The sequence below is a fragment of the Danaus plexippus genome, chromosome 30 (assembly GCF_018135715.1).
Source record: "Danaus plexippus chromosome 30, MEX_DaPlex, whole genome shotgun sequence".
NCBI classification, from domain to species: domain Eukaryota; kingdom Metazoa; phylum Arthropoda; class Insecta; order Lepidoptera; family Nymphalidae; genus Danaus; species Danaus plexippus.
Window position 1 is genome coordinate 10001 of NC_083557.1, and position 27136 is coordinate 37136.

The 27136-nt window shown below is 41.7% G+C and overlaps 4 protein-coding genes and 1 long non-coding RNA gene across 10 annotated transcripts in view; 3 read left to right on the forward strand and 2 right to left on the reverse strand.

Moving 5' to 3' along the window:
• The first annotated feature begins 194 nt into the window (after positions 1-194).
• Positions 195-1190, forward strand: LOC133319823 (uncharacterized). The gene is made up of 2 exons (XM_061525619.1): positions 195-719; positions 795-1190. The coding sequence occupies exons 1-2, from the start codon at positions 195-197 to the stop codon at positions 1188-1190; spliced, it is 921 nt and encodes a 306-aa protein (XP_061381603.1).
• Positions 1191-10112: 8922 nt separating this feature from the next.
• LOC116776691 (uncharacterized) lies at positions 10113-13242 on the reverse strand. 2 transcript variants are annotated; one of them, XM_061525681.1, is made up of 6 exons: positions 13124-13242; positions 12895-12985; positions 11678-11794; positions 11221-11319; positions 10310-10592; positions 10113-10231 (listed from the first exon to the last, which is right to left on the reverse strand). In XM_061525681.1, the coding sequence occupies exons 1-5, from the start codon at positions 13158-13160 to the stop codon at positions 10454-10456; spliced, it is 483 nt and encodes a 160-aa protein (XP_061381665.1). In that variant the 5' UTR covers positions 13161-13242; the 3' UTR covers positions 10113-10231; positions 10310-10453. The 2 variants fall into 2 exon arrangements, with proteins under 2 accessions (XP_061381665.1, XP_061381666.1); XM_061525682.1 differs by having other exon boundaries at positions 10310-10416; positions 13124-13241.
• A 1244-nt stretch (positions 13243-14486) lies between these two features.
• Positions 14487-17396, forward strand: LOC116776626 (zinc finger protein OZF-like). Of its 3 annotated transcripts, none has more exons than XM_032669859.2 (4): positions 14487-14799; positions 15103-15235; positions 15447-15513; positions 15699-17396. In XM_032669859.2, the coding sequence occupies exons 1-4, from the start codon at positions 14627-14629 to the stop codon at positions 16697-16699; spliced, it is 1374 nt and encodes a 457-aa protein (XP_032525750.2). In that variant the 5' UTR covers positions 14487-14626; the 3' UTR covers positions 16700-17396. The 3 variants fall into 3 exon arrangements, with proteins under 3 accessions (XP_032525750.2, XP_032525751.2, XP_061381595.1); XM_032669860.2 differs by having other exon boundaries at positions 14615-14755; XM_061525611.1 differs by lacking the exon at positions 14487-14799 and having other exon boundaries at positions 15224-15365.
• Positions 17397-17731: 335 nt separating this feature from the next.
• Positions 17732-27136, reverse strand: part of LOC116776530 (fasciclin-3) — a 35880-nt gene continuing 26475 nt past the window's right edge. The window contains exons 3-11 of one of the 3 annotated variants that reach the window (XM_061525466.1): positions 26182-26284; positions 25454-25659; positions 25260-25382; positions 24763-24954; positions 24364-24690; positions 23278-23391; positions 20095-20131; positions 18976-19087; positions 17732-18714 (exon numbers count right to left, since the gene is read on the reverse strand). In XM_061525466.1, coding sequence (XP_061381450.1) covers positions 18571-18714; positions 18976-19087; positions 20095-20131; positions 23278-23391; positions 24364-24690; positions 24763-24954; positions 25260-25382; positions 25454-25659; positions 26182-26284 — 1358 coding nt within the window. In that variant the 3' untranslated portion in view covers positions 17732-18570. Of the gene's footprint in view, positions 18715-18975; positions 19091-20094; positions 20132-20248; positions 21391-23277; positions 23392-24363; positions 24691-24762; positions 24955-25259; positions 25383-25453; positions 25660-26181; positions 26285-27136 lie in introns of those variants that run through there. The other 2 variants (XM_061525465.1, XM_061525467.1) reach the window with 2 other exon arrangements.
• Positions 24887-26521, forward strand: LOC133319806 (uncharacterized). The gene is made up of 2 exons (XR_009753300.1): positions 24887-25024; positions 25174-26521. It is a non-coding gene; the product is annotated as an uncharacterized LOC133319806 (long non-coding RNA).

A 27136-nucleotide genomic window follows, 5' to 3' on the forward strand; every position in this document is an offset into this window, starting at 1 on the left:
AACCAACCAACCAACCAACCAACCAACCAACCAACCAACCAACCAACCAACCAACCAACCAACCAACCAACCAACCAACCAACCAACCAACCAACCAACCAACCAACCAACCAACCAACCAACCAACCAACAACACCCGCTGCATCATCGGTGGCGACTTCAATGGTTGGCACCCACTCTGGGGGAGCGAACGCATGAACGCAAGAGGGAGGGATATCATAGACCTCTCTCTCATTCACGATCTTCAGGTGTGCAATGTGGGCAATACACCCACATTCGAAACTATCACTCACGGCCACGCGCGCTCCTCCATAATCGACATCACACTTGTCTCGTCACTAATCTACGGACAAGTATCAGACTGGAAGGTGAACCTGGACGCTTGTCCCTCATCGCAACACAACGCAATCGACTACACATATACACACTCGCATTCTCAAAACAAATCACAGACTTCTCAACATCTCAACACAACCACCTTCCTTTACAAAAATAACAAAGCAAATTGGCGCCTCTTCAAGGAGTCAATTCTCACACAATTCACGAGCAGTGACACATCTGAATTAGACATCCAAGCACTGGACACTGGACAACTTGAGTCTCTTATCGACACCATCACCGAATGTATACACACCGCCTGCAGAGACTCCATGCCCGTCAGATCGACCGGAGCGAAATGCAAACCTCCTTGGTGGACAGAGACCTTAGAGCACAAGCAGGTGGTCATACACACCCATCACAAATAACACGCGGCCAAGAAATCCCACCAACCGGTGGATGCCCTGGCCCGACAGCTACACACCCTCAGAGAGCGATACGCCGCCGCACTTAAAGCGGAGTCAACTTCCCACTTCAAGGAATTCTGTGAACTCCAAACGAAGGAGAATGTCTGGTCTCTGACCAACAGACTTCTCAGGGAATCGGCTCCACGACGCCCAGCAGTCACGCTTAAGGTCGGCGACCGCTACACCACAGATACAGCCGAAACCGCCAAAGCCCTACTTGACCATTTCTACCCTGACGACTCGACAGACACGAACGTGAGACATGACCTACGGGCTCACATGAGGGAACTTCCTGAGACTCCGGATGAACCCCCTTTTACTGAGGGGGAGATTCTGGAGGCACTCAAGGGAATGCACCCGAAAAGAGCACCCTACTCGCGGGTAGGAGGTGCGCTATGTACTTGATGGGCCTATGTTACGTACCGGTCGATTTTACTGTGGACGTCCGAAACGTCCACCACCGTTTCCTCTAAATCAACCACGAGAGTTCCTAAACGTTAGTGCATTACTTCGATTCCATAAATAAACAGATTCTTCCCAGTTCTGGCAGTATGACGCCTCCTCATCCTTCGCCTCTCTAATAGCATCCTTCAGTGCCGTGTAATTACGGGCTATCAAAATAGTACTAACTTGACGATTTCTCAAGCCACTAACGAAACTTTTAATAACTATTTTTTCTTTTAGCGGGCGTAGTATCTTAAGGACTTTTTGATCACCATCGGCTTGTGAAATTGTCAAATCGGAAAATAAGTTTTCTGTTTTACTCCCATACTTGTCTAATGAGGATCCGTTTTGTTTTATTTGCACTAACTCATTGTGAATGGCCATATCCTATTATTTTTTTTGTTAGTAAATGTGTCCGCATATCACTTAGCAGTTCGTCACACGAGTCATAAGAATCTAAATGTCTTAACATAGCTTTTTGTGTTAGTCGAGTTTTTAAAACAAATTTTATTAACATACTCTTACCTTCCTCATCAAGTGTAGAGTCGTACAGCTACATCGCGTCTATCAGGTTCCTAGTGACTTGCTCATCACCTGTCATCACAGGGTGCATAGACACCGCTGTTTTAAAATTAAAAGTTTCCATTATAATATTTTTAACACCTAACTCCAGCTTAGAACTCGATTGGAAGCTATGATCCGTAGAACAAAATGTTTCAATTTGTAAATAAATATACGTCCTTTATTGAATCGCAATATGACTGTATATCAGATAACGCTTGTCCTTTAATTTCCTTGTTTTCAATCTATTTACTTAGAATATTAGAACACACATAAAATTCTTTTGAAATTTAGATGCTTTGTTGTAATATATACTTTGTTATCCTTTTTTTTTTAACGAGGGGAGATCTTCTAAAAGACTTCCGACCGAGGGGAAACCCGGTCGGGGCATGTGGGATTTTTACCCACTAAAACCACCTCGATGTTCTCGGCGCAGTGCGTAAGCTAGTGTAACGGGGACGGCCTGCCATTCATCCGTTCACTACGCACGAGCCCCTAAAAGGGGACTCCGCCTTCGGTAGGAGAGGTGGGCCCCACCCACATTCCCCTTCCTTCTCCAAGAACTGCCTGCCAGAACGTAAGGCCTGCCTGCAGCTCTCCATTTGCCTGGATCATCGGGCATCGGATTACCCCTCCGACACCCGCAGGCTATCCTTTGTTATCCTAGCAAAGCTTAATTTAACTATACTTTGTTCAATACACTTTTAGACCTTCGTATATACTTTTTAAATCACTAGCCATTACAAAACTTACTTAATAAATTTATTCTGATGATAGACAGAATTTTACAACAAAAGTTAAACATGTTTTGACAAATAATTATAGTAGGTATGTATTATTATTTTTTTTCATTTACATTAGACATTGCTTACATTATACAAACCTAATGTACAATACAATTATAGTATTCGAATTAAAATAAAAATATTTTTTGGATACCCAATTGCATTCTGCGTAGTATGCGTATGGATTTTACTTTTCTATCCTTTTGCACTGTTTTACACTCACTCAATCACTCAACACTTATTTATTTTCTCAACGTCACGGAGCTGGAACCTCTCGATGACCTTCGTAGTAAACAGTACGTTCCGGAGGTGCTGGGTTCGATCTTCGGAATAAGCGTCTTAAATTTTGCATAGTAGTTCCCTCCCTTATCCACGCCACATGACATCTTTTAAAAATTTTATATACTGCGTATAATACTCCATTTCCCAAAATTGTGCAAATTACGACTAGCACAACACTAATGGTGGAAAGATGTCCTTTTAACTCGGACGCTATGTTTGCACCCAACGCATTCTGGAAATAAAAACGTCCTCTCTCTCGATAGTTGAGCGACACATAATTCACTTTTTATTTTTCTTTTTATTTCAAACTTTTTATTTCAAATTACCCACTTCAAAGGTGTTTATAATTTTGTTAATACATCAGGTGATTAGTTTTTTTCAAGTACCCACAATTGTAATACAGAATTTACCATATAAAAGTCCAAGCATAATCGTACTGAATTCATTCTACATTGGTCGCTCTTAGCAGCCACAGTGGTAGAATGTCTGCTATACAATTCTTGACATTCATTTTAAGAATTTGTTAGCAATAAACAAGGATCATTTTGAGTAAAGAGTATCTTTGCTTCAAAATAGAAACCTGTCCATCGTCATCGGTACTTAACGCCCAGGGTCGAAAGCCATTTAAAGGACTCGGGTCTTGGCCAAGGTTCCACGAGGATCCCCTCGCTCTCACATATATGTATATAGCTATGGGTATTACAATGAGACGATAAGTATATTTTATTGTATAACATTTCTTTACGAAAAAATAATATTTTGTAAAATTTTAACATGTACAGTAAATGAACAATTCATTAAAACTTCTACTAATATAAATCTGTTTTCATTATATAACATTTTATTTTTAATTTAACATCAGAAGAGGGAAAAATCTTGTCAAATACAAAATCTTGTCGCCCAACCTAATAAATAACTTATTTATGAATTATGGAATCGAACCCACTACTGGAAGGTTTATTGAAAGTCATCAGCGATACGATTACAACAAATCAGCGTCATGATGATATCACTCTGCCACTCTTTGATCCTGGTGCAGAAGCATTGAGAAACTTAGCATAGAACTCGAATGGAGCAGCATCCAGCAGGTTGCTAGAGCTGGAAAAGCTCTACGCGGCTGCGCACTATCCTGGTTTGAAGCGTGGGAACCAGAGACGGAAAGGTCTTGGGAGACCTTTCGTAAGGACTTGGTGGATTTGTATCCGGAAAAGAAAAACTTATCAAAGACTGTACAACTCCGATTCCGCTAAAACCTACTGTGAGTTATTTAAATGAAACTAATATATTTCGGATATACTACGCAAATTTTATTATTTTAAAAAACTACATAATCCCAACGTTTCGGTTACTTTTTAGCAACCGTGATCACGGGCAGACGAGATGTGAGTGTCTGTCAGTTGGTCCTTGTTATTTATCATCTACCGCCATCGATTTCTTAATTTTCTGGCGTACCGCTCTGGATGCCGGCAGAATGCGCTTACGGTGTCTTGAGGTTCTGCGGTGTGGTCACGGACATGGGATTTTATATTTTTTAAGAAGGACGTCCCAGATGTTTGATAGATTCCAGCCATCTTCTCTATTGAAATTGGGATGTTTTTTAATTTCAATAGCCTCGCGAATTAACCTCGGTATATACTTGTCTTCACGAGCGAGGATTTGTGGTTTATCAAACCGAATGTAGTGGCCTGGTCTGTCAATTGTGTGTTCACACACTGCTGACTTCGACGCGCGCCTATTTTTGATATCTGAGATGTGTTCTTTAACCCTTGTACCGATCCTCCTCTTTGTCTGTCCAACGTATGACAAGCCACAGTCACAATCGAGTTTGTATATATACCCGCTTGTTACAAAGGAACGTTACTCTTGATTGGTCTCAAGAATTGGCTCACTTTCTTATCTGGTTTGTAAATAGTTTTGATGGAAACCTTCTTCAAAATGTTGCCTATTCTGTCAGTAACTCAATTCACTTATGGTAGTATCGCAGGTTGTTTTTTATTATTATGTAGTTTTTTAAAATAATAAAATCCGCGTAGTATATCCGAAATATATTAGTTTCATTTAAATGAATAAAACTCGCGAAAATCTTAGATCTCACTACTATGAGTTTGCAAAGGTCAGATTGCTGCGTTGCACCAAGGTAGCCTTTTCAGAAACTCAATTAATTGAACTTATTTCCGGTGGAATAATAGAAGTCGGCGTAAAAATGACTAGTTTAAATAGTTCAGTTCGTACTGTGTCCTATCTGATAGTTTATTTACATATGAAAAGGCTCCAAAGAAAAGATCATTCATAGAAGCCGTGAAACCCGGACAATCCATGGCTATAGCACAAAACGATTTAAGTCGAGTAATGAAGTGGGGTTCAAGGCCGAAAAAAGGTGTTATACTTGTGGTACAACGGGATACCTTATGGCACAGTGCCCTAAAACTGTTTTTCAGTCTAGCAGCAAGGAATTCGTTGAAAAAAATTCATAATCAATTAGAGTAAATTGCACCTACTGTAAGAAGGAGGGTCACATTTTTAAAAAGTGCTTCTATCGAGTTGCTTGTGCTGTATGTAAAAATTAAGAAATAAGCCTGATCTATTTGTTGGATCACTTCAAGCACAGGAAATACATAATGAAGATTTAAAATACTTTGTTGAATGTCTCGATCATCTAGGTGGATCTTTACAGGCAAGTATTATCAATATTCTTCAAAATTATCCTTTAATCTTGCCTTCAGATCATATCAGTACAGTAGCAAAATGCCAACTCGATATTCGTTAAAAACAAACAATATTATTAATTATCGTCCCTATCGTTTGGCCCCAATAGAGAGAGAAAAAGTTAAGGAGATCGTTAATGATTTATTAAAAAAGAAAATTATAAAAGAAAGTGAGTCCAAATTTGCCAGTCCAGTTCTGTTGATCAAAAAAAAAGATGGCAGTGATCGATTGAATATTGATTATAGACTTCTAATCGAAATATAGAAAAGGAACGATATCCTCTTCCTCTCATTGAAGACCACATCGATGGTCTAGGTAAGGCTAAATATTACACTTCTATCGATATGAAGAACGGTTTCCATCGAATATCTGTTTACCCACATTCTACAAATTGGTCATTACGAGCTTCTGAAAATGCCTTTTGGTATATGCAATGGTCCATCGTTATCTCAAAAGGCTATTATCAACTACTTGTTGATACCATTAAGTAGTATTTCAGAAGGTATCGACTTTTTAGACCATTAGATTTTTATCCAACGCAGGATTCACGATCAATTTAAAGAAATGTAAATTCTTTGAAACAAGCATCATATATTTAGGCCATATCATTTCTCATGAAGGTGTTAAACCCAGTCCAAAAAAGTTATCAGCATTAGTTAAAACCCCAATCCCTTCAAATGTTCGACATGTAAAACAATTTATGGGACTTGATAGCTATTTTAGACAGTTCATACCAGAATTTGCTTTTAAAACGGCTTCAATTACGAAACTTATAAAAAATGATCAAAAATGGAAATGGGGATCGGAACAAGAGAAAGCTCGTAATTATGTTTTAAATAACTTATCTCGAGACCCTTTATCAACAATAGATGATCCAGCTTTACCAATGAAATTACATACAGACGCTAGTGCAATAGGATTCGGTGCCATGCTATTGCAAAAAAGGCACTCTCTGAATAAAGTAGTCGCATATTTTAGTAAGTCGTGGTGGCCTGGAAATTAAAGGACCGCCTCTCATGCGTGAGGGCGCGGGTTCGAAACCTGGCAAGTACCAATGTGATTTTTCATAGTCATATGTACTTTCTAACAGTATTTAGACGCCACTGACGGGACGGTGAAGGAAAACATCATGAGGAAACCTGAACTTATAATTTCAAATTATAAGTTTGAAATCGCCAACCCGTCTTGAGCAAGCGTGGCGATTAATGCTAAAACCTTCTCCATGCGAGAAGAGGCTTATGCTCAGCAGTGGGCTTCCGATAGGCTGATGATGATGATGATGATGATATTTTAGTAAAAATAACAAGTCCTTACAAATCCCGATACCACTCCTACGAACTAGAAACTGTCTCGGTATACAATGCTTTAAAACATTTTCGGGTCTATTTACTGGGAATTAATTTTACAATTATTACTGATTGCAATGCATTAAAATCTACTATTAATTAAAAGGATATTTCACCCCGAATTCCGAGATGGTGGACATATTTGCAAGATTTTTCCTTTGAGATCGTAAACAGGAAGGAACAATTCATTAGCCATTATCTCAGTCGAAATCCAGAAGTTGATCAAAATTCAACTATTGCTCCTCGATGTTTGGCACCTATAACCATCCTCAGTGAAAGTGAAGATATCAATTCAATGAATGATCCAAGGTCTTGGTTGGTAATTGCGCAGGACAAGAATCCCGAAACAAAAGCCCTTATAGAACAAGTTCGTACCGGGGGTACGAAACAACCTACTATACTACAAAATGGAACGGTGTCCTGTAGCGGCCCCTTAACTGTATATTCCGAGAGGTAGCAGGTTGGTTATGATAAAACATACAATAAGCTGTCTGAATATTTTTGGTTCCCGGGAATTTCTAAATTCGTAAAGAAATATATATGTCGGATTTTGAGCGCTGTTTATATTTTAAAAAAGTCCAGTACAGTACCTTCACCTAAAAATGTTACCTTTGAATATTATAAATAGGATGTAAGTGCTAGACTGGGGATTCTGTTACGAGTTGTGGAGCAATAAACTAAGTGGAAGTACTGCCTAATTTATTTCTAACACTAGTTACATAAAAATGCAATTTAAATAATCTAAGCAAATAACTTAAAATGTGGAATTAGAATTATTTCACAAAGTAATGAAAATAACTCACCAATCGACTGCTGGAGCTCGAGTGTGTCTAACACTCGGGCCCGGCCGCTTAAATACGCTTTCCCCACCCGCCTCGGGCAGGTGTGGTGCGTAAGCAAGTTATGACTACCCACATTTTAGTTTTGAACAATTATAAATCCGATCCTATGTAAATCCTTATTTTAAACAGTAATATAAAGACTAGCGAATTAAAATAATAAAAACTATTGGATAACGATTTATTCTAATGTAAAAATGCCATCCATTTACAATAATTAAGTCAGATAGTAATCCTTAACTTATTCTTATCATTCCAAGATTAGTAGTAACTTTCTCTTAACACAACAACGGAATCCATTCCATTTTTCACTTCTCGCGTCATGGAACAATTTAGGAATTCAATGAAAATCAAGTAATAACAATTTCAATAATATCAACGTAATTCCTAAAATATTCATAATTATTTACAACTGTTTTATCACAACGTAAGTTTCATTAATAATTGTTTAGTCTCGTCGCAATAAGAATTCGTGGATAATGTCCTACCCACATATTGAAAAACAATATTGCGGCGACATATAGTTTCATTGTCTCGAATGCGTTGCAAGAAAATCTCATCATGGACCAAAACAGGCATTGTTACACCCCATAGAGGAAACACCAATATCGTTTCATACTGTCCATCTGGATTGTGCAGGACCTTTTCCAGAGTCTGGCGATGGTTACAAATATTTATAAATTATAATAGATGGTTTTACCAAATTCTGCATGTTAAAACCATTGAAATGTATAGTGACCAAAGAAACGGTTGACATAATCCGAAATTCTCTCCCTGACTTTGGTACACCGTCTTTAGTCATCATCGATCGAGTAACAAAGTTTTCTTCGAAACCAATGCGAGAGTCATTTAATGAGTGGCAAGCTAGACACAATACATATCTACCGGCTCCCGCGTGGTAACAGTCAGGTAGAGCGATATGTCTTGACGATTACAAATATGATTAATACGTCTTGTACTGATGAGTCAGACTGGCCGAGCGTTTTGTGGAAAGTTCAACTATCCATAAACACAACAACTCAAAAATCGACAGGTTTTTCTCCTTAGAATTTCTACTTATCAGTAGAAATTCTAATTTTCCTTCTGCACAAAATAGACTAGACGAAGTGATAAGTAATAATCAAAGTGAAATTATAGATGTAACAGCTGAAAGAGAGAAAGCTGAACAACGACTTAGAATTATGGCTGATAAATTCAAGGAATAAGGAATATAAGTTATCAGCAAAATTTAAAGGGCCTTACGTAATAACGGGTAAATTAGATAGTGACAGATTCTCACTAAGGGACATCGGCAACTTAAGAAATGTTGTAGTCGCTAAAGAGAAACTTCGGGTATGGCCTGGTGAGTGGGTGGAATCAAACTCAGCTGTAGAGGATCACTGAATGTGATCTGACTCTATGTGATTAGTGATTTGGAGTGAATCATACTATGATGCCTTAGCTGTCGCCCGACAATCACTGACTGCGGGTGACTTAGCTTCACCGACTGCGGGTGTTTGGTTGTGCAAAGTAAGGTATGATTATATATCACAGAGGATCACTTAAGGTGATTTGAGTTTATGAAATAATTTTCAATGAATTATATTTTGATTATATTGAGATAGAGGACTAAACTGTTGTCCAACGTTCACCGACAACGGGTGCTTGTTCGGGCACAGTCAGGGTGACTTGCTGTTGGTTATACTGTGCTGCTACATAATCATTGAGAGCTGATAATAGATATTGCGAAGTAAAAAACTGAGTACAAAGCTTCATATGTAGCCTGAAGATTGGCGTTAAAGGATTGTCATCCAGGGGGTAGTACAAAATTTGTTCTTGTACGTTGAAATTAATGGGTTACAATAATTGTACTTCGAGAACGAAGTACGTGTCGGTACGGCCGTGTTAGGACGCTGTTGTATAATTCTACAATGTTTATTAAATATACTATTTGTATTTAAATATATAACTTATCATTTAAAGATTAAATAATCGAACAGTGAGAGTAAGACTGACAAAAGTGTAGCGTCCTCAATAATATGTCCAACGAGTGTTCGACATATTATTCCAGTGGGCGGGATGTTCAATACTACGTGTTGCTAGTTACTGTCTGAGGTCTATCCAGTAGGCGGCACCAGCGGCTCACGAGTCACGCGAGCGGTGCACTTCGGTGAATCACAACAAGCACAAACTATGTGCAAAGGTTTTCGCTCTCAATGTCTTGTGTATTTTCTATTGTTTCATAAGTTTGAGCTCTAGAGGGTTGTTCGAGTGCCAATATAAAACACCTACATCTTGACATGTCCAACGTATATTGTGTAGATCTCGAGAGTGTAATTAGATTATTTGAAGCACGTTGAAGGCCATATTTTAAAAACAACAACATTATTTGAATAGCTTTATTCTCCCTTCATAGGTCGCCGCAAATTTGGCTAAATCCAAATTTTTCATCGGCTGACTCCGCACAAGCTTCACACAACTCCCCTTGTACCTCGGGAACCACGCTGAAGTAAAAACAAACATGCATTTATTATTTTTTCAGATATATTGTCAAGGAATACATCGAGACCATGGATACCAACCGTACCCTGCGGACCGAGAAATGGGAACGAGTTGAGATTAATATTATAGATAAATGTTCCACCGCTAAGAGAGTCTCGACATCTACTGGAAGCGATGCTGGCTCAAGCTGTGAACGATACATTACTTTGGATGTTAATAATAGATCAGCGACTCTTGGAATGCGACTCACTCTCTGTGTCAGAGCGACAATTTTCAAATTCTACATGACAGAGACTGTCGAAGGTCCTGAATACATTTTCCTTAGCAGATCTGTCGTACCTCATAGCGCACACTTGTCCGTAGCTAAAACACAGTAAAATATGAGACTGCAAGCGGGCTGTTAGAATACAAGAGTTAATTTTAGGTAACTTCATATCATATATCATTAAGGCCACGCCCGGAGACCGGTGGCGCCATACATTACAATCACAGCTCAGTCGATCTCGACGCTGAAGTCATCTAACACTGATGTTTTGTTCTGTAGTCTACGTCATTTAATACTTTTGATAAAGAGCAGAACACTCATAAAGACCATCAAGTAGGAGATCGCTCGAGCTCATTTTTTATTAGAATACTTTCTACATAACACCCGCCAGGCCTGCGACAGGCCGCCCGGTGGACTAGAATCTAAATAGCTATAAACCAGCTCTTTTTGGTCTGAACGCTGATCTAGGAAGAACTAATTCTGTTACTTTTTTATTATTCGTTTATAAATCATACATTATAGTACATGAGAAGATATTTTGTTTTGCAAATATTTGCTGATTCTTAATGATTTGTAGAACATAATTTTTGGTCTACTTTTCCTTTCTTTCGTCTCTTTGGACAGCAATTCTTTCTATAGAATCTAAATCACGGTCTAAGTCTAATAAGTTCAACACATCCACTGTGTCCTGAATAGTTCTCGCGTATCTTCTTAGACTGAACTTACTCCTGGTACATTCGTGAACATATTTGGTTACATTCGGTATGTTTTGTTGAGTTCCCGACGTTCAGAAAATACGGTGTTGGATTCTTTGTCGATTGATTCCTGAAAGTGTTCCATATTCCTTATTAATACGAGCTAAGTTTAAAACTTATTACATCATTAATCTATGTATGTATGAGAGCGCAAACGACAGTTTTTACGATGTTCATGTAAGGTGAACTTCAAATGATTCCTTCAACGCTTAAAATGTTTTGTGTCGCTAGTGAAAATAACGAATTGTGTAAACAGCACCTACTTCAAGGACATTACTTTCCGATTGATGAAAAAAAACAATACTTTTTATTACATTGAGGATATAGTTCCTGTAGTTGGTGGTTCAAAAGATGTCGAAGGTTCCAGGATATTAGCGTTTCATATCCGAGTTCGAGTCCCGGTATGATCCCGTAATAACAGTGATTACCGATAAAACACCCAGTCTCCTTTCTCCATATACGGCTCGTAGAACGTCTCAGGCGCATCTTTCTTTTTTTTCATTTGCATCGGCATGAACGTCTCTTTTCTAGGCATCATGTCGCCGCTGATGAACAGACATACATACAAGTCATGTTACAAAATGTTCATAGTTTATATATTATTAACTAATACATGACAAGTGTGGCAAAGTTAATAACAGGGGCATGAGTTGGACACGCTGATGCGGTGGGTCTTTTTTTTAATTGATACTAGTTAGTGCTTAACTGAAGATCCACCCATCGGTGGGTGGAAACGAAGGCGTAGGTGGTGAAGGCACTACATCAATGAGAACCAACTAGTTACTGCGCCATTTCATGAATGATGTGCCGTATGCTCGTTTTCAGCCTCCTAACATTCAACAGTGAAGCATGGGCGAGCTTTGTCGCCAATGGATACATCTAAAAGCGGATTAATTACTCCCTGGCCTAACGTCACATCGGTTACAGCATCCGCGCATCTCGAAGGATTGAACGTTTAGAAGCAAACCTGTCAAGGATAGGATGAAAAGAAATGTCACATCTCATCCCAATCAGCTAACTCGTACCACATTCGCCACAGTCGTAACAAGGGCGAGGCTTGTATAGGGACAGTGTTTTTTGCTTTGTGCTGTCCTAGCTGCAGGACTTGTTTCCTTGTGTGCGGTCAAAAGTTTTCCAAGCGTCAAATGAACTCTGAAAAATTGTTCTCCAGAGCTTTCCCGAATCAATGTGTAGTGCACACGAGTATCCCTAACCAACTGATTTCTTCAGAACCCTTGTCGTCAGTTACTGAGGACATGTTTGGGTTCTAGTCGCGCTGCGAGGTGTCTCCTCAGTCTCTCTATATACGTTTAACAATCTCACAGATTATGGTGGTGATTGGAATTGGACGATAGTAATTCTAATTGGAAAGCAGGGTCTGCACGGCTTCTCTTTTTTTTGGCAAGTTTCTAATATTTTCGCTCTATATTAGTAACTAAAAAGTAAACTGTGCTACCAATATTACACACGACACACGTCAGGAAGGGAGCGATGAGCAGAAGGTTCGATATCTGCTAGTTTTGTATTTTAGTACACTTTGATTTTTTAGGAACACAAATCTTATTATAAGAAGAGAGAAAAGTATCGATCAGAAAATATTATTATTAAACGGAAATGTGTTTAGTTAACAATAAGCATTGCTTACTATTGTTTTCGGAATTGTTTACTTTCAATGTTGGTGTCGTTATTTACTTTCGTCTCAAACGATCTTAATGAATGTGCGCCGATCGTTACACCTGCAAACAAAATAATTAACAGTAATCAGTTAAATTTGCTCCGAATGTTTCTAAGCGTGCAAAAATGTCTTAATGTTTATTATATAAGCAGGAAATAAATAGTTTTGACTTATCTTATTTGTTACACTCGAAACTTACAACTCCAGATTATTAATATTTCGTACAACATAGCCATTCTTTATACACAGCACTGTGCAGAAAGAGTGGTTTTAACTTTTTAATTGTTGCACGCTCAATAAAATTTACCTGAAAATTAAAAATAAATTCTAAGTGCTTTAAACCATAAAAAAGACATGCTCATATGTTTTCGTTCAAATTATTTAAAAAAGTAAATTTCGTTTTTAAATGTATGTTTATAGGAAACATGTTTCAACAATCATAATAAAGGGTTCAGTTCAATCAATAAGCCACACGGCCGACGTTATTTCGCTTTGAGTCACTTATTAACTGCCACACACCAAGACATCCACTCATTGGGTATCAAGAAAAGGACGGAAGACGTTAAATTATGAAAATATTAGGTTACTTAAATACGTCTTCTGTTGATGAAAGTAAACATTACTCAAGATCTGGCTTAGTTAAAATTTGACAGACATCATAGGTCTTGAAAATCTAATGTTGTGGATGACATAGAAAAAGGTAAAGTTAAACAGTAAAAGCAAAGATACAATTGGGATAGCAAATCTTCGACACCACGACTTCACTGACTTCATGTTGACATACTCGCTTTTAAGATGCACTTAGTTGGATAATATCATTTTTTCGAAGATTGAAGATTCTGTATAGGATAAAAATAAACTTGTTACGTCAGGAGTTATTTCCTAGCAATTAGTTTCTACACCAGAACATTAAACAAACATGCTATAAACAATAAGTATAAAACTGAAATGAAAAGGAGAGAATAGTATTTATGTTCTAATTACAGTAATCTCATACTCAAAGACACAACGAAAATACTGCAAATGTTTTAAAATATTTTTTCTACTGCTTTACTTCTATAAATTAATTGTCTGTTGAGATGTAGTGAATACATTATATTAACTAAATATACTTATTAACGATTTAATGTACGATCTATTGCAAATAAAGGCAGTATCTACTCAGCAGCCTCGGCTTTCAATGCTCTCTTATGGCACCACATTACACTGTTATAAATTTTCGTTCGGACTAATACTTCATATAAAAAGTGTGGTGCAATTTTATTATGCCGCCCTGGAAGTGAAAATTTGATCAAAAAGTATTCAGCCAAACTATATGTCATTTTTCCAAGATGGTGATTAGATTACAGAGAAAGTTAGTAATAAAATGTTACACAAAAGCAGGCTAAGAAATAAAAATTATAAATTTAATTGCTTATATACAAAACATTTACTTATGACTGTCCTATGATTAAATCTATAATTATTTTCCACCAACGAAGATGAAGCTGAGGAAATGTAATCGATTTTAAGAAAATTCCATAATCGATTTAAATTTTGACGTTTAAGTTCATGTTCTAGCAATATTATTTTTACTGTCAACACAAAGCAATGTATTAGGCGAGATTCTACAAAAGAAAACAGATTTTTAGTGAAAAAAATAATGATGAAATGATAAAGTTTTAGCTAATAATAAAACTAATAAATGTAGTGAAAGTTAAAGATGACTTCAGAGTTTATCCAAATTAAGAAAGAGCCAGTGTGTGGCGAAACACCATCGTCCCATGAAATCGTAAATAATGTTAATAATAAACAAATTACAGAAAATGTCGGTGTCTTTGAACAGAAAATAGTAAGTGTTGAATTTGTGAACATTAAAGTGGAGCCGCGGGACGAGTAAGTCTTTATTTTTTAGTTAATATAATTTAATTGCAGGATAAAATGTAGTGTTGAAACTTTTTTTCGCAATACCGTTTCTGTATTACTACTGACTGAACAACCATTTCACTGGAATGCAATTAAATCAAAATATATTCTTTTTAAATTCTATGTAGAATATCTTCTTAATGAGGTATATTGTATTGTGACAATTTTTTTTTTTAAACTGGTATCTTAATACAAGTTAGTAAAAACTTTTCTATCAACTTATGTTATTCAGCCTGAATAACATAGTGTCTTTATATTATGTTACTATTTCAGTGTTAAACATGAGCCCAGCCTGCTTGTTGAGACCTCAACATTTCACAATACAACCATTAAAGAGGAACCCGGTTACCACAACATAGGCGTAGAAGTGTCCATTAAAGAAGAGCCCTTGGATAGTGATCATGTGGTAAAATAATCTCTAATAAACAATATTATTACAACACATGTGCAGTTCAATGTAAAGTCATCCAAAAATAGTATAAGTTAGAACTGGCTGCTGTAAGGAATGCTGCAGTGTTCGATGGATGTGGTGTAAAGTAAATTCATGCCGTTGATTAAGTTTTAGCTATATGATAAAGTTATACATGTGTATGTGTGTGTGTAATCCCTTGTTCTAGGAGTCGTCCAACTTCAGTGTGCCCGAGACTGTGAGAGGTCCCCCATGTAATGTTTATATCAGTAATGGTAACTATTTCTGCAAAATATTTAAAGACAGAGCACACTAGAACTGTATTGTGGACTTGTTGTTTAGTGTTTTAAATAAAGATCACAAATCTGACTCATACTAACCAAGCTATTTCTTCATTCATAAATATCTTTCTCAATATAATATATGGCATTTATCATAGTTTGTACATGTTTGCCCTCAGTGTCGGAGGAGGTGTTGAGTCTGAACTCGACTGTGGACGGTAAGTACATGTGTCCCATATGTTACAAGAGATTCGCCAACAAAGGTAATGTTCAGAGACATGTGGCTCTACACTCGAGGGAGAAATGGGAGTGTGAAGTGTGCTTCAGACAGTTCTTCAAGAAGATGCTGTATGAGAAGCACGTCCTGACGCATTCCACGGAGAAGAGATTCAAGTGTGAGGAGTGCCAGAAGACGTTCAGGACGTCCTCCAACCTGGAGCAGCACAAGAGGATACATCTCACGGTCAAACCCTTCGAGTGTGACACCTGCAAGCGACAGTTCTCCGTGAGAGCGAACTTACTGAAGCATCAGGGCGCGGGCAGGTGTAAGAAACCCAGCGACAAGCCCATAGAGTGCGGAGTCTGTCAGAAGGTTTTCCAGAAGGAGTTCCTGTTGAAGAGTCACCTCAGGAGACACACGACGGAGCGGCCGTTCGTCTGCGACAAATGTAAGATGAGTTTCAAGTACAAGTCGACTCTGATACGTCACGTGCAGCTCCACAACGGCATCAAACCTTACTCCTGCAAGATATGCAGGAAGAGGTTCACCCACGCGGGACTCATCAAACCTCACATGAGGAAACACACGGGCGAGAAGCCCTACTCGTGTCCGGTCTGCGCCAAGAGCTTCGCCCACAAACACAACATGCAGCGACACACGGTCCGCCATTCGAAGATAAAGAACACGGTGTGCGCCGTCTGCAACAAGACATTCCCCAAGGAGAGCCGGCTCATCTACCACATGAGGACGCACACCAACGCGAAGCCGTTCGCGTGCGGAGTCTGCGAGAAGAAGTTCTCCCACAGGCAGAACATCATCAGGCACTACGGGCGGAAACATCCCGGAGACACGTACGAGTGTCGGGACACGGACGCCAGCGTGGCCAAGGACGTGTGGGAGAACGTCGTGAGGAACATGAACCCGGACGCGCACGGCGACGTCAGGATAACGCCGGACTGAAACAGAACTCTGTCGCGCTCGGTGTGCGTCTACCCTCCACATACATCTGTCAGTAGTGCGGCTCTTATTTTTGTTATTGCCGTGAGATTATTTTTTAATGTTTTCGTTTGATCTTTCTCTTGTTGCGTCGTCAGGTTTTCGTGAAGGTGTATTTATACTTTGTTAAATTCTAAGATTTGTTTTAAAAACAAACCTGTAACTATATAGTTACAGTCCGCTACATACGAGTCACGTGTGACTAACGTCCTCGTCTGTTTGTTCGTTTCTCGTGGACTCTATCATTATTTTCAGATCGCAATATATCTGTTGCTTATTTCGTGTTTTGCCAATCGTTGTAGATCTCTTGCCAGTCGTTTCCTCCTGTTAGTGTAACGTGCTAGTCTAATATATTATGTTAAGAGAGTAATATTTTAACTACGGTTAGGGTTCTCAGTTCAACCTCTCCTGTTCGTTAGGATCCAACTCATATTTCGCTCTATATTCTAACAAAGTTTATTTATTTGTTGTACATTTTCTATATCGGAGTGAACCTTGACCTTGTATATGAATATATTTACATAGAGCATAAATTAAAATAATGCAATATTATAAATTCTTAAGTTTTGTTTTTGTTAATATTTTATATGAAGCTGTTCGAATATTCAGGTTTACCGGATGGAAGGCAGCGAACAATGTTTTTATTAAATATTGAAACACTCTAAGTCTTTCATTTGAAATCTCTTCTTAGCCGACTTTTTAAACTTAAAAACACTATTTTAAATGAAGCTGATGTCCATGTCGGATCGAGGATACATACTAAATCAATTTTTAATAGAAATTATATTTAAACAACACAAACAAATCGTCTCAAACATTTATATTTAAAATATAGTTTCTTATCTTATTGTAACAACATCTTACTCGGTCATCTGTTCAGAGTTGATCGGGTATCGCTTTATCCCCCCTCCTCGGTCGGCGTAATGCGACATTCGACAGATGGTCGCAGTAGTTTCGATGTCATATTAGTTCCGATTATTGAATATAAACTCGTAATTATGACACAAAAATTTATTCAAAATATTCGAGATACATTAAGTACAGTGACATTTTATAAATACAACGAAAAAAAGGCTTATTACAATAAAAATATATAAAACCTAAGTCTTCATATGTCGTGCTGTCATTATATAATAATTTGTGTGAGCGACGCTACTTACTAATTACAAATAAAATAAAAAATTTAACTGTAAAATACGTAAAACTTTTAATGAAGTTGGTAACGATGTTTGTTGAAGCACCTCGGATACTTAGCTTACTGGACGGACGATCGAGAGGCTGCATCCGGCCCGGACTGAGAGAAGCGGACGACGAGCGGGAGCGGATAGCGGAAGTGACTTAAACGATTACACTCAAATGTACATTAGTTAAGCGTCAGAAGTAATTGAACATCGCTCCCGCTGCGTCAATGTGAACGCGGTCTAATGAAGCCTCATGAACCCTGTTTAACTTACAGTAAAACTATAAAAAACAATTCGTATCTCAATAATAATATAATAAATACGCCAAGTGAAAACAACTTCTGCGACGGGCAGTGATCGCCATTATTCTATTTTATAAAATATCATAGAAAAGCTTACATTAAGTATAGTATCATAGAGCTTACAAAACAAGCGTCTCGCTCTACACAGAGACAACATTACAATATCAAATTTGATTATACTTATACATTATGTATAGTCTGTCTCTCGACCTCGAGTGCGCCGAGGTCACTCTCGGCACACTGCTGTAGTTGTCGGTGGATCTCGTTACACTGTGACCGTAAATATAGTATTTATTTAATTGGAGCGTGAAGTGTTTGTAGGAGCACGCGAGGCCCGTGTGTCCGTCTGTGTCTACTTTTCTCCTTCCTTCGCTTGCTCCTGTGTGTTGTAAACGATCTCGGCGTACTCCGTGGCGGGCGGCGGCGGGGCCCTGTCCCCGGTCTGGTCTCCGAGGGCCAGCTCGGCGTACACCACGCCCTTCTTTTCTTCGGACGCCTGCGTTTCAATATTTTTATTACAAGACAGTGTGTAAGAGTGTGGTTATAGTTCCTGCATGTCAAATCCAATGAATCGTCTCTTAACGGATTCCTCGTCAGCGTCTCACTCAAAGTAACATTTAGTTTTATTGTAATCTTTATTATTCTACACTATTTAATGCGATCTCATTTATAATTTAACAATGTATTTTCTTTTATTCAGTTTTACAAGAGCAAGTCCTCTAAGATCTTATATCTACAGTTGGTGTAGGTGTCTGACCTCATCGTGAACCTCCTCGCTGTGTTTCTCCGTCTTCTTGGGAAGCGCCGCTCTCACACGAGCCGTCAGCGCCGCTAGCCTCCCGCGAGCGCCCGCCGCGCTCTCTGTGTCGCTACTGACGGGGAGATAGATAGAGAGACGGGAAGAGATGATGGAGAGTGTGGGGAGGTAGAGATTAGTACGAGGTGTGAGTTTGCAAGTTTTGAAGTGACGGCATCACCACGTATGATGAACTTCTAACCCGGGGTTTACACCAGCGTACTATTGAAGCTGTAACCTTGTGTTTCGGCTCACGCCTCGTCTCGCGACTCGCACACGAGTGTTAGTCCCGGGTAAGAAGTAACATGTTGAAGATTGTGAGGATAGTTAACTATGTAGATAACGTTACTAACTGTAGTCATTTAGACAACTACGTGATCACTCAAGGTTGTATAGAAAGTTTAATGAGAATGTTTGAGGCTCAATGAAGTATATTTGGTTTATATACAATGTAGCGGTCAGTTGGACCGTCTTTTTCATGTTCCCGGCGACTCTCCAAGCCACACTAAGTTATCCGCAGTCCAAAGCGTTTTAATGTCGCGTCGAGTAACCTCGCGTGAGCGAGTCTCTCGTTAGTCAATATGTGTTGTTGCACCCGTTAGTGGCATGCCGGTGGAACACGAACCTTGAGCGACACTTTCATTGTGAGCGTCAGTCTCGCTCAAAACAGGTGTTCAGTGTAGGACCTAGTGTACTTGCGGCCGCCACCTCTATAAGCACGTCTCTCGCCGGAGTCCTTAACGGACGGGCCAGTTGAGTTTAGATGTATATAGCGTCACAGACGGAGACGGAGGGCAGTACTAGTGACTATCGAAATTCGTTCAATTTATATTGAATAACTTTTAATATATAGCGTCCTATCTATGTAAATGGACATTGTATACTATCTTAGTTCCATAGCGTCTCCGCCTGTTCCTCCGCTGTACATGGCGTGGCATGATCACAACAGGCCTGTGTCATCATCATTGTCTTTACTGTATCTTTAATACCCTCGACTTGATTATTATAACTCGAGTCCCCGCAACCCTCCCCTACCAGACGTCTACTGTGTGAATGTCTTAGTGTTCTCAGTATACTCACGATTCTCCCGAGCTCTTGTGGTCGCGCCCTCTGTTGCCTGAAATGTCACTTTTTGTAGATCCTCGTCTCCGAGTCGATGCATTTTGATGATCCCTGTACCGTCTGATGTCACTCGCTTTACGGCAGTGAGAGGTGTTTAAATGAAAAACTCTAATGTGATTTAATAAATACTTTATATTCATGGAACTCTCCAACATCCGCTACTTAGTTCAATCGATTATTTGACAAACTGGAAGAAACTGGGCGAAGAGTCTAATGGGAGATTTCTTAATTGTTTATGCAAAATGGCAGTGTTTATTGGCGGCTCTTAATAAATTGGTACAAAAATAAAATATTATTCAAGAACAATCACAACGGTGATTGAAATACAACTTAAACTAACTTAAGTTTAAAGCAAGTCATGAGTTTTAACGTTCGGCGGAACCTCGGTCGTGAACCGCTCGGGTCGGAGCTCGGCACAGAGACCGAGCGCCCAACGACGAGAGCAACAACACAAACAAGCCGAGCTGGAGGAGGACAGATTATATACAACAAATGAGAGAGAGAGAGACTTACACACTAATTATGTACTGGTCAAAGTATAGTTACATACAGTCGGCTTACACTAACATGAAACGTGCGAGAGATTCAGCGACGTGTTATTACAGAGCAGGCCGAGGAGCCGCGCGCTCGACGGACGACTTATCATACACTTAACTAAGGCGATGGGCTCGGCGCGTGGTGCGAGCACCACGGGCATCCGTCAGACGTCGCCCACCAGCCGGGCGGCATGGTGGGCTCCGCCTTTACATCGGCTCCTCGACAGCTATCCGTCCTTCACAGTAAGTAACGGTCACAGGTCACGGGTCACATCACGTACATCGAATATAATTTACTCGTTACAAACATTTTTTTTTTTCATTGTCACTCGTCATGATGGAATTACGTTACTTACAAAAAAAAATATTGTTGTGTTTTTGTGAATGACTCAAACCAACACACAGTAACTTGTCAATGACTCGACTCACGTTCATGGCGTCGTCAATGATGTAGACCCCTCAGTAGGTGGACCCCGGGGTGGGGGGAGGGGGGCGAGTCTGAGACTGTGCGCGAGTCTGAGTGATTCACACAAACCTTCACAGCCTGTGTCTGTGTGTGTGTGCGTGTGTGTGTGTGCGCGATGTTAGACGGCCGTGTCGGGTTTCTTGTCGGTCTTGGTGTCCCCGCTGCTGTAGTCGTGGCTCGGGTTCTCGGCACCCGTGACGTCATCCCGGGTAGGGAGAGGCGCCTCCGAGTCGGCGTCGGGGAGGACGCGCTCTGAGATCACAGCGAGGTAAGGAGCTGCTCCAGGGGTCACTGACCTCACTACTCTACACTAGACTATACTACACTACATACTGACCAACAATACCGGGTTAGAGACACACCGGACGTGTTCTGTGATCGGGAAAGTCAACGTCAGCCACGGATCCATACCGAATATTATTATACTTGTCCTCCGAGCGTCGGCGCCGGCCTCGAGCCACATCAACTCATCGCCCGTCTGTCCCCATCACAGAACACGTCGAGATCCACGACTCAAGCTCCGTTAGATGCTATATTTTTAAATATGTTATTGAATGTCTATGCTTCTCGTTGTTATGTTTCAATCTAAGCAACCCCTGGTGTTAGCACATGTATTAGACAAGCCCGCCAGCAGCACCCGTCCTCCGCCGTCAGGGACACGTCAGTTTATAACGACCGAGGTTCTGCTCGTCACAGACAGTAATGACATAATGAGGTCTAAGACTTTCGCGAGCATTCATTTAAATGAAACTAATATTTTCGGTTTACTACGAGTTATTTTTTTTCACACCTCGTCTCCGTGCTCACGGTTGCCTCGAAGTAACCGAAACGTCGGGAGTCATCCCAAAAATAGTAGTCTCATTTTAATGACGACATGTTCGTTGGTCGTCTTAAACTGATGATCCCTGAGGGTGGCCAAGAGGAGGAGGCGTCGCATCATCAGCTAACACGGCACACACAGACAGCGCCCCGAGCCGCGACACATGCACTCCATGCACCACACACATACAAGCATACAGGAGCCATCAAGCGGCGCATGCTGCCCGCTGCGAGGTGACGCGGCGTGCACACAACTTATACTGATACAAAAACACTGCCAAATTACTAAAAACTCAAAACGTATGAGGTGTGTATGAACTAAGAGGTCGAGGGTCACCCGGTTACCTAGCGGCCGGACGCGGCGTCTGACGGACATAGGGTTCATCATTTAAACATGCCTCAGAAGCGACCGAACATCGGAACGATCAAAATGCATCGCAGAGTAATGACAAAAACGGTCCACGCCCCCCCGGCAGGGCGGCGCGGAGGGGCACATGCAAACGAATCGCGCCAACACTCATGTATGAGTTACCAAGGAAAGAAAACATCAAGAGGCCCCGCGGCGCGGCGCGGCCCGTACATCCACAATAATCTTGCACAATATTTTTATTGCGCACTAATATTGGACAAGCTCTTTGAATCAAAACATTCAATAATATCAGTCAGCGGCGGGCACGCCAGAGATGCCGATAAGCACTGCTCACCCTACGCTTGTAACAACTAAACCTGTATTGTTTAAATCTAACTTACATACATTGAGAAATACAAATGTTGACTGACATTTAAAGTGGCATTTAATTCACGATTCGTAAAGTGCCATCTATCAACGTAAAAACTAACACTTTCCATCGGCCGCCGCTGGCTGCTGGCGCCGGGCACAACTACTCGGGGCTTAGGTTCCATACTAAGAGTCTCAAGGACGATTACGATAATTAATTACGAGAAGTTTTTTCAGTAGCAGTTTTATTAATAGAGTCATTTAAATGAATACTCGCGAAAAAATTAGTTCTCATTAATATTATCAGTGCTTTAGAGAAGCAAATATGATGAAAATTGGTACTTTTTTTCGAATATTCTGCTCCCCCTACCCCCAAATATCAAAGATTGACAAACCCTTCCCGTGACCGAACTGATCCCGACTCGAAACATTGAACTGAAAAAATATTGCGCTAAGCTCGCCCGACCTGCTGTTCAGCGTGCGCAGGCTGGCAATATGATGATGATGCTCGGAATGTTGTACAAGCAACTGTACCGGCCAATATTATTGTAGATGTACGAGTCGCCTGAGAGACGTGACCGGTGAGGACACGGAGTACGTACCGGCGAAACACCAGCGGTCCGTGGCGCGAGCGAACACCAGCAGGGCGGCCGCCACCACCAGCAGCAGAGCGGCCACCACGATGCCCACCACGCCGCCCACGCCCAACTCCACGCCTGGACAAGAACAGCACACGCTCGTCAACAAGAGGCCGCACGAGGCCGCCCACTACGGACTAGCATACTCTACGACTAGACTAAGGAGATGCTATTCACTTGGTATTCAATATAAAGAGATGCACTACTCGATGCTATCACACGCGCGAGGAGGAAGTGAAGCTTCGTAATGCGGAAACGAAGAAAGGAAGGCGCGGGAAAGGACTTACTCGATTCATATTGTCATTTGTGACCGACTTTATAAACGTGGCCTTCACCCGCCCCGGCCACTTACTCTCGCGCCGTCTCTTTCCCGCCCCCTCCCCCACAAGGAGCGTTGAAGTTAACGCAACCCTGTCGCACGTCGCTTCGGAAGTTTCACTTCGACAAACAGTAAGCGTGTAGCGACCGTCTAACTACCGACATCTACTGACGGATCATTCGCGAGACGAGTGCACACAACACTAGGCTCGTCTCCAGGCTTCGCATGCGTGGCATATCGATATCTGTCTCTTACCGTACACGGCTATTATCAGAAACGACGTCTTTGGTTTCTGAGCTGTTGGAACATTTAGGTTGTATTAAATTCAGTCACAGATAAGATTAGGAAACAATACGTCTTCAGTTACAAACAAAGGGTGGAATGAGTTCTCGAAGAAGGATACGGCGGGTGACTAGTCAGTGAGGGAGTGAGAGAGGGAGTGATTGAGTGTGGGAGGAAGGGAAGGAAGAGGTGTGTAAGTGAGGGAGGGAGGGGGGGAGGTCGTGTGTAAGTGAAGGAGGGAATGTGTGAGCGACGGAGTTGGGGAGGGAGGGAGTGTGTAAGTGTGGGAGGGAGGGAAGGAGTGTGTGAGCGAGGGTAGGAGTGGGGTAGGGAGGGAGTGTGTAAGTCAGGGAGGGAATGTGTGAGCGAGGGAGGGAGTGGGTAGGGAGGGAGTGTGTAAGTGAGAAAGGGAGGGAGGTAGTGAGTGAGTGAGTGTGTGTGGCGGGTACCTGGGGGCTCGTCCATGGTGCTGAGTCTCACGACGAAGTCCTCCTGGCCCAGCTCGTTGAGGACCCGGAGACCGATGGAGCGCGCCACGTCGTCCTTGGACACTCGTTCCAGCACGAGGGTCATGTTATAGTAGCCGCCGCCGAGCGCGACCGGCTCCAGGGCGGACACGCCGTCCGTGGTCCGCGGGGGTTCCAGCACCAGCTCGCCCAGCGTCCACTGGGCGCGCGGGGCTGGCGATGCCCGCACCGTCACGTTCAGGCGGCCCTCCGCGCCCAACTTCAGGCCGAAGATGGTGATGGGGCCCGCCTCCAGGCGCTTGGGGGGATCTGGACACAGCGCGGCGCGTTAGGAGTCTCAAGTCATTTGCCTACGCTATATCCCGCCCAGGATGTACTCACAGTTGACCACGAGCTGCCGGGCGACCTCCCGCGGCGAGTCCAGCGCCTCGTGCTCGGCGCGACACACCAGCTTCTTGCCGTTGTCGTCCGGGGTGAGGGTGCGGGACACGTTCTGGAGGATGGTGGTGAGGTCGGAACCCGGACGTGACGTCACTACCGGCTGATGAACACCCGCCATCAGCTGCACCTCGTCTGTGGGGGGCGTAGTGTGTACAAAGATCATGATGAAAGGCGAGAGATACTCCTACGTCTAGAGATTTTCGTCAGTAATAAGTAGTGTTGTAATGATTGTTGTTCTTTCAGGCAAAAAATACTTACTGAGATTTTATTAAACTTTACAACAATGGACGTCAGACATCAGTATAAGACATATTCTATATCGCATCCCCTCCCTCCGTGCCGTTGCTTCAGGACCACATCCCGCCCGTCGTACCGTGTGTGACGTCACTCGTGTGTATCCCGGAGTACAAATAAACGGTCGTAAAGTATAAACTTACCGAAGTACCAAGTAATCTTGGCGGCGGGCCGTCCGTCAGGTACTATACACTGTGCCACGAAACCGTCACCCTCGCGGAAGGTCGGCTGAGGAGGAGACACCAGCTGGGGTACTCCGGGCGCCTCTGAGGAAGGAGATGATGAGCTTTAGTATGAATCGACCGCGGTTGACGTCGAACTGTCCGTGTGTACGTACTCGCCACGAGCAACCTCATGGAGGCGCTGAGCTCGATGCTGCCGGTCTGCGGCGGCAGCGTGCAGGAGATGTTCCCGTTCCACTCCTCCCTGACGTGTTTGATGTGCGCGCCGCACTCGCCCGCCTCCAACCCCTGGCCGGAGTACGTCACCTCCTCCTCCTGGTTGTTCGGGATGAGTCTGTACGACGTCGTCCCCACCGTCACCCTGGAACAGACACACGCACACACACATTATGAACGATCGCATAGAAAGGACGCCATGTAGATGTGGCAGGATATTATTATTTATAATCTGTTTGTTGATAACTCTATTTTAATATATGTATAGAACAAAGTTCACATTATAACGAAGCGCCACCCTCTGGTTATAAAAGTGATCATATATTCATGGCAATCATCGCGGGCGATGCGGGCGCTCGTAATGAGCCGTTAGGTATTCATACCTAACACTACACGAGGGCCTCCAGAGACGAGATACTCACACACTCAGACATCTCCGGACCTTCTGAGAGATCGACATATATCACATACTTAGCCATATAAAAAAAGAAAGAAAGTAGAGGAGACAGAGCTTGAGATACTTCGTCAAGGAAAATACAAATGCCATGCATACGCCAGGGTCCAGAGCGGCCGCGGCAGTCTGATATTAAATAGGCACACGATAAAGAGCGCGATAGTTCAAAAGTGAAGTGAAGTGTCATAATTATGGCGCAGAAGAACATCTCACCGACAGGAGTCTATGGGGTAGGGCACCTTGCAGAACACTGTGAGGTCGTCACCGACACGACGCACTGCCTCCCGCGGAGAGATGTCCACCAGCTGGGATTCCACTGGAAAAGAAACAATTGATGTAGTTCAGGACATATGCATGTAGCCCTCGTGCGACACAACTAGAGGCGGCGTGCTGGAGTCGCATCAGTGAACCTTGAATAGAATAAGACATAGCACAGCAATAGTGAAGCGAGTTCAGAAGAGAAGAGAAGTCAACAACACACTCTGCGCACTCACTTATTCTCAGACTGAAAATGTTTAAATATATAATAATAATATAGCTGTCCATAAACTCATTGAAGTGTTTTTGTTTGCGTGTGTGTGAGTGAGTCGGTCTCAGTCTACAACCGATCCAAGTAACGAATCCGTCTATACGCGACATATCCAAAGCCGTTCGCCGAAGCGCCTCCCGGGAGTGGCATCCCGTGTTCCGTTCCGGTCGAGCTCACTCCAGATATTCCTTTAGGATCCAATATTCGCGTGACGTCAGATGTTCTGATTGCGACCCGTTCCCCCTCCCCTCCCCTCCCCCGCCTCCACACAGGACATGTTACGTACATCTCAATAGTTTTGTTGAAACTGGCTCTAAGGCCTCATTTATTATAATATTCAAGATGTTTGCGTGACATCAACTTCAATTGTGTTTCATAAAACCTCTTACTTCTAGTATTAACTGAAGTTCCAAGTAACTGATAACGTCTGAAGAGGACGAGGAGGAGGACGAGTGGAGACACTATCTAATGAGAAGGATTTGTTTGTTTATACATATAAGTGTTCTGTATTATTGATATTATTACGCATATAAACCTTCCTCTTTAATCACTATCTATTTTTAAAAAAACCGCATCAAAGTCCGTTGCATAGTTTTAAAGATTTCAGCACACACAGAGACAGAGATAACGACTTTGTGT